This window comes from Solanum stenotomum, chromosome 3, assembly GCF_019186545.1.
Source record: "Solanum stenotomum isolate F172 chromosome 3, ASM1918654v1, whole genome shotgun sequence".
Taxonomy (NCBI): domain Eukaryota; kingdom Viridiplantae; phylum Streptophyta; class Magnoliopsida; order Solanales; family Solanaceae; genus Solanum; species Solanum stenotomum.
In genome coordinates this window covers 1044436-1051189 of record NC_064284.1, presented here as the reverse complement: position 1 = coordinate 1051189, position 6754 = coordinate 1044436, and the positions used below count along the sequence as shown (strand labels likewise).

At 36.6% G+C, this 6754-nt stretch overlaps 1 protein-coding gene across 1 annotated transcript; it reads left to right on the top strand.

The window, feature by feature from the left end:
• The first annotated feature begins 845 nt into the window (after positions 1-845).
• Positions 846-6534, top strand: LOC125857475 (uncharacterized). Its single transcript, XM_049537079.1, has 8 exons — positions 846-1016; positions 1624-1939; positions 2776-2973; positions 3054-3326; positions 3750-3852; positions 4021-4139; positions 5010-5186; positions 5488-6534. The coding sequence occupies exons 2-8, from the start codon at positions 1637-1639 to the stop codon at positions 6286-6288; spliced, it is 1974 nt and encodes a 657-aa protein (XP_049393036.1). The 5' UTR covers positions 846-1016; positions 1624-1636; the 3' UTR covers positions 6289-6534.
• The last annotated feature ends 220 nt before the right edge of the window (positions 6535-6754 follow it).

Genomic DNA, 6754 nt, shown 5'->3' with positions numbered 1-6754 from the left:
TATCTCCTTTATTAGCCTTTACTTCTCATTTTTATTTCTCGAATAAAAGGAATTATGAATATTCATGTTCATATATAATAAAATTTACAAAGGTGTTAACGACATAGTATCCGGAGATCTCTTCAAAATTGATCTCCACTTCATTTTTTGATTGATTAAGTTCATAATTACTTTACTATTTATAAATTAAACATAATTTTCATTTTATTTTGCCAGCCGAAATGAAATAAATATACGAGTGATGATTAATCGGGAGAATTCAACTAACCATATTGAAAAGAAGAGAGAGAAATATGATATTGTTTATTAAAACTATTTTGTAATTGTAATTTTTTCTTATTCAGTTTGATATCTGCATTGAAGTCTGACTAATTCAAATTCACACCGCATAAGGCCTATTCAAGGAGAAATACTTCTAACCAAAGATTTTTTCATATCAGAACTTAAATCTAAATTCTTAACTACTAAACTAAATCTTTAACTTGTGTCAAGAGATATCAATACTCGTATATATATATATATATATATATATAATTAGCGACTTCTCTATCACTAAACTAAGCCTTTTAAAATTGATTGTAACTGCACTCCGAAATAAACTAAACGTTAACAAAGAAACCAAACATAATTTAACAAAACTAATTTTACATCCCTAATATTACTTCCCGAATCTGTTCCAATTGTCAAACCAACTCCTGCGGCCGAGTCGGTTTATTTAGCCTACTTTGGGCGTAATTTTATTCCGCAAAATCCACGTGTCCAGAAATTAAATAAAACCATCGTTGTCAAGGATTAAGAAGGTCCCAGTTTCTGTACGCAAATTCTAAATCATAATAATCCGATACAAGTTTCGTTTCAGTTTGAAAGAGATAGTCCACTTCCCATTTAAGCCATCAACTTTATTTAATTTGTCAAAATTCCGATACTTTACTTTTGTTCTCCAAGTTTTTGAGTTCCTTACAATTGAAGTACTCATCCCAAGATTCATTTTTTTCTGCTACAATCGATCTCCGCAGGTTCCTTAATCTAATATCACGCTTTTAATCTATTCTTTAATCACCCTAATTGATTTATTCTGTCTCTTAAATTATTGGATCATAGTACTGTTTTTTTAATCTGTTAGATGTTCACCATGTTCAGGTTAATTTCCGTTACTTATTAGTATTTGATTTTTGAGGATGGTTACGGTTAATGATAGGGAAAAATGAAATCTTTATTGGAAGAAAAGTTTGTTGATGTAGTAAAAGAGATTGTTTTCTTAATATCTAGGGTTTTACTTTTTCCAAACAAGGGGTTTTGCCATTTCTTAGAGAAAAAAATGTTCTCTTACGTCTCTTGTGTTACTTTATTTAGTGAACACATAATTAGAAACTTACATTGTGGTGCATTGGTACTATGTCTTGATGTTTTGTTGTCATTTTAAGAAACAATCTATCTACCTCACAAAGGTGTAGGGGTAAGGTCTGCATACATCTAATTCTCACCAGACCCTCAGTTGTGGGATTACACTGGGTTGTTGTTGTTGGTTCTATGTCATTCAGCAAAGATGAGATTTTGTTTTTGTTATAAAGAGATTGTGTTGAATTCTAATGAACTTTATCTGTATTTGCTATTAAAAACTAGGTTTCGGAAACTGATGGCGACGGCAACCATCGCCACTGCAGCAGGTGCTGCTGCGCTATTGTATTATACGTTAAATAAGAAGTTGCAATCTTCTCCAACAACGGATGACGATGATGATGAATGTGGCAGTAGTGGCCAAGATCATGCTCTACTAGGAGTTAATAGGGTTTCCAATAGACTTATACAGGCCCCTGCTACATGGTTGGAGACAATTGCAACATTGTCCGAGACTCTTAGATTTACTTACTCGGAGACCCTGGGCAAGTGGCCTATTGGGGATTTGGCTTTTGGCATCAGTTTTCTTTTGAAGCAGCAGGTAATCATGAATCAGTTATTTAGTTTGTTCCCAGTAAAGGCATTGGGTTGATGTGGAAGTGTTTTATGCAATCATATGTTTAAGCAAATATGCAAATAATTGCACTATGTTGCCTCTATGTTGGAAAGGGGTATATAACATGAATGTAGTATGCAAATAATTGCACCATGGAAAAAAATAAGGGGAAGAAGATGTTAGATCAAGTAGCTGTTTGTCAACGTCCAATATAGAACACCTGTAAAAAAAAATTGTTCCTGTTTCCAATAGATTTTCACATTCCTTTCTTTCTACCCAGACAGACATTTATCAACAATATCTAGCCAGATGATTTTGGATCTTGTTGGTTGCTTTTCTGAGACTGAACTCAGGGTTCTATCCTGTCTTTTTTCATTTCATTTTCTTTTTAATTATTATGTATTATAGCTTTATTGATTCTTTACTTATTTATTTCTTTTTATTCATAATAACTAGTTCCTAGTCCCTCCAATTTCAGTTCTTGTTACAGCAACCTTTATCTTTAAAACAATAGTCGTGTAAGCTTGGTAGACTGTGACCATCATACAACTAAATACTGTAGGCTCAAGGAGAAAAGTGCCTCGAGAGGGCTCCCTCCTTTTGATTGTTACTTCTATGCTTTTTGCATTAGATTTTTTTACCGCAGCTATTAGTTTCTCCAGGAAGGTGTCATTTTAACTTAATTGCCCAACAGTGAACTATCAAAACTTATATTGGTTTTATGTTGTTTTCAATTATGTCGTGTTAGTATCCACCTTGATTTTGACTTAGGACTAACTTACCGAGCTTGGTCACTAAGTAGGTTCATGTAATGTCTGCAGGGAAACATACATGTTAGTAGCATATTCTGTGTCGAAGACAGTGCCCAGTTAAAAGGTTCTGATATTGCTGCAGAGCTTAAATGCCTCTTGCACTTGTTGACAGTTTGTTGGCATTTCTCCAAAAAACCTTTCCCATTATTCTTGGAGGAGACAGGCTATTCCCAAGAAAGTGTACTACTACAAGAACCCAAAGCTGGAGTAAGTCGCGTCCGAAATTCTCAAGCTCCGACTTAAAATATGTATTCCTTTCTTCTAAATGCACAAATTTTATTATGCAGATTCTGAAGCCAGCTTTTACAATACTCGCAGACCACCGATCAAGATCTTTCCTCCTTGTAATACGTGGAACTCATAGTATTAAAGATACTTTGACAGCTGCTACTGGTGCAGTTGTGCCTTTCCATCACACTATGGTACATGAGGGAGGAGTTAGCAATTTGGTGTTAGGCTATGCACATTGTGGAATGGTGGCGGCTGCTCGATGGATTGCAAAACTTGCAACGCCTTGTCTTCTTAAAGCTCTTAGCATTTATCCTGAATACAAACTTAAGGTGCTTGATATTTAAGTCTCATTTTTCCTTCTTTCATGGTTGCTTCCTTTTTCTGTTTTTATCTTGGGGTTGGAGGTTTCTCTCTGATTTTTTAAAATTGAAAATATTAATCATATCGGGTGGATCTTTTCCATTGCAACCTGGTATATTTTTCATGTGACTAATTCTCTATTTTCTTGATTCCCCAGTAATTTGTTTTTATTCTTTTTTGGACTTTGTTGCTCTTTATCCTTCTCTTTCTCTTGGCATGCATCTGCATCTCTATTGATTTTATTTGGGGTGTGAGTTGCATGGAGGGTAGGTCTGCTATTCCTTTCCAATTAGTGTGTATATACCCTATTTTATTAGGGGCTTTCTTGCAAATGCCTTCATGGTGTTTTTTGGCTAATTACCTTGTAAAATTGATCTTCTTTTGGCGCACAGATTGTGGGACACTCCTTGGGTGGAGGAACTGCAGCTATTTTAACTTATGTACTTCGTGAGCAGAAGGAACTGTCAACAGCTACCTGTGTAGCATTTGCTCCAGGTATCATATATAATTTTTGTTAACTTATGCATACAATCTGGAATGTTCTAATTTGACTCTAGTCATCTGCCTACGATTGTATGCATCTGCTTAAATATATATATCCACATTCTACCATTTTGTTCACTTGTCATCAGTCGTTCTCACTTAACGAAATATCCTTTGCAGCTGCCTGTATGACATGGGAATTAGCTGAATCGGGGTGTGAATTTATTACCTCGGTAATCAATGGAGCTGATTTGGTCCCTACATTTTCAGCTGCTTCAGTGGACGATTTGCGTTCTGAGGTTAACTTCTGGATCTACTTAACAGAATTTCTGTGGCTGCTTTATGTGCAAATTGGTGCTTTCTGTTGGTGTCTTTTCCTTCTTTGGTAGGTTACTAGCATATTTGGTTTTGTTGCTGGACTAGCAACCTGTTTCCTTGGTTGGTGGACTAGTATGTTTTGTCCTGATGTTGGACGTATCTTGCACTTCAAACTTTTGGTTGTCATGTTTGGGTGAATATGAATTTGAATACTAGTCACAGTTCTTTTTCCAGTTATTCTTCTTTCAATGGAATCAATTGTCTGAACTATGCAGCCGGAGAACCTTTTATGGTATACCTTAGACAAGGACTCTCTCCCAATGCATACATCATAGAGATACAAGAGTTAGCAAATATCACTCTAATACTACATCCTCTAGCCAGATGATGTTGGTCTTATCTTCTAATCCATCCTATTCTTGCTAGCCGACCTTAATTAGTTCAGGGTTGATGCATTGTTATTCATTGATTGATTGATGTGTTTGTCTTATATTTGCGTTTTGGTGTAAGATCCATTTAGATTAGTGTCTGCTGTTGCTTTCTAAACTTCTAGAGGATTCAGTTTTTGGCCAAAAACTCGTCTATTCCACCTTTGGAGAAATTGAGTTAATTCTCTTTGGTGTATATTGGTATAGTTTGACATGGTGATCTTGATTGTCAAGTTTACACACCACTGATGGTTCAGAGTAAAGGGTTCTGATTATGATCCCTTGTGTTGCTACTATGTGCGTAGTTTTCTTAATAGCGTCTGGAAGCTTGTTCTTTTTACCAACATTGCACCTCTGCTTCTAACACTTCTTTAGTTTTAAGGTATGGTCTCTCAAGAGGGGATTGTTCTTTTCATGTTGCAGGTGACAACATCTGCTTGGTTGAACGATCTAAGAAATCAGATTGAGCATACTAGGATTCTTAGTACTGTTTATCGTTCTGCATCAGCCCTGGGGTCTCGTCTTCCATCTATCGCCACTGCTAAAGCTAAGGTTGCAGGTGCTGGTGCAATACTGCGGCCTGTTTCCAGTGGTACACAGGTGTGACAATAGTTTACTCTGTTATTTCAGTTCTCCCTTACATTGTGAAGTAATGTAGCTGTAATATAGTTTGGTTATGAGTGAACTTGTCTGACGATTTGGTTGACCAATAATCAAGAGAACCTGTTTAATAGTCAGTTCACTTAAGGTGATGTCTGTAATATGTAGGATGGGACAATAGGGTGGTGCTGTAGAGTTTCTTGCTCTGTTTATTTTGTATCTTGCACTCTGTTGGAGTCATTTGACCATATTTATCAGTCGTCGAAGTGAATTGGTGATTGACATTGGCAGTGATCCGTAGGTTGTCATGAAGAGAGCGCAAAGTATGGCCCAGGCAGCATTGTCACGACCTGCCATGCAACTGTCATCATGGTCATGCATGGGTCCAAGACGTCGATCCACAGCTATTCAGGTTAATTCTGAAGAACGGCAAATCTCATGTGGAACTTCTTCCGGCGAAAATTCTGAAACATTCATTGTGGAATCCGAGGAGACAAGAAGTTCGACTGTGATGGAACTTCCTGTATCTTCAACCGAGGGAGTCACGTGGAACTTGGAAATTGATCAATCTTTTGCAGATGGGATTAATATCCATAATAGCCTGGATCCCGATCTTGATGATAGTGAACATGGACCTGAAGACCGAATGACAGAAGTTGAGATGTGGCAACAACTAGAGCATGAACTGTATGATCAGTCTGAAGGGGAAACTGATGTCGCGAAGGAGATTAGGGAAGAAGAAGCAGCAGCCATTGCAGAGTCAGGTCAGAGCTCAAGTGAAAACTCTGTTCCAAACACAAAGGAGGTGCACAGATTCTTTCCTCCTGGAAAGATAATGCATATAGTTACTCTCCTCTCTGAGGAAGTCGATCATGAAAGTGACAGCGATACATTGAGTGAGGACCATAACCAACCCAAGGACACAAAGGTTGGTATCTTTCTCACTCCGAGATCATTGTACAGTAAAATAAGGCTGTCACAAACTATGATCAGTGATCATTTCATGCCGGTTTATAGAAGGCAGATAGAGAAACTAATTAGGGATCTTGAGAACAACGATGCTTGTGACAAATCAATGGAATCTGAGGTTCAGTGTCAGTGATGGGATATTGGTTTCGTATGGCATGAAAGAAAAACTCGAAACCAGGCCCTTGTCGCTTGTATCGTAGCAATTTTTGTTTCTTTCAATTTTCATGATTGTAGAGCTCGGGGTCAATGGATGCAGCCTAGTCAGGGGTTGCTTACTGATGAGTTTCTCTTTAGCTAAACCTTGACACAGCCTTGAAGGTGTTTAGATTGATGTATATATCTTGGAAGAGTTTTTATTCTTTAATAGAACATTTTGTTAGCATAAGATTTAAATATTAGATACAGGAGGCAAGGTGTTTAAATCAGCCAAAAGTTTCGTTACCCTCCGTTTATTTTTTACTTGTGACACATTTCTTTAAAAGTACTAAAAAATAAAATTACAGTTTTACTTTTATCATTCATTGAATATAATAAATTCAATGTTTTGAAAAATGGATAGTATACATAATAATAATAAGGGTAAAATAGTAAATTATTTT

Excerpts from the sequence above, each read along its gene's own strand:
- LOC125857475 (XM_049537079.1), top strand. The coding sequence starts at position 1,637 with ATGGCGACGGCAACCATCGCCACTGCAGCAGGTGCTGCTGCGCTATTG. Across the intron at positions 3,327-3,749 it reads ATCCTGAATACAAACTTAAG|ATTGTGGGACACTCCTTGGG; the intron begins GTGCTTGATATT and ends TTTGGCGCACAG. Across the intron at positions 3,853-4,020 it reads CTGTGTAGCATTTGCTCCAG|CTGCCTGTATGACATGGGAA; the intron begins GTATCATATATA and ends TATCCTTTGCAG.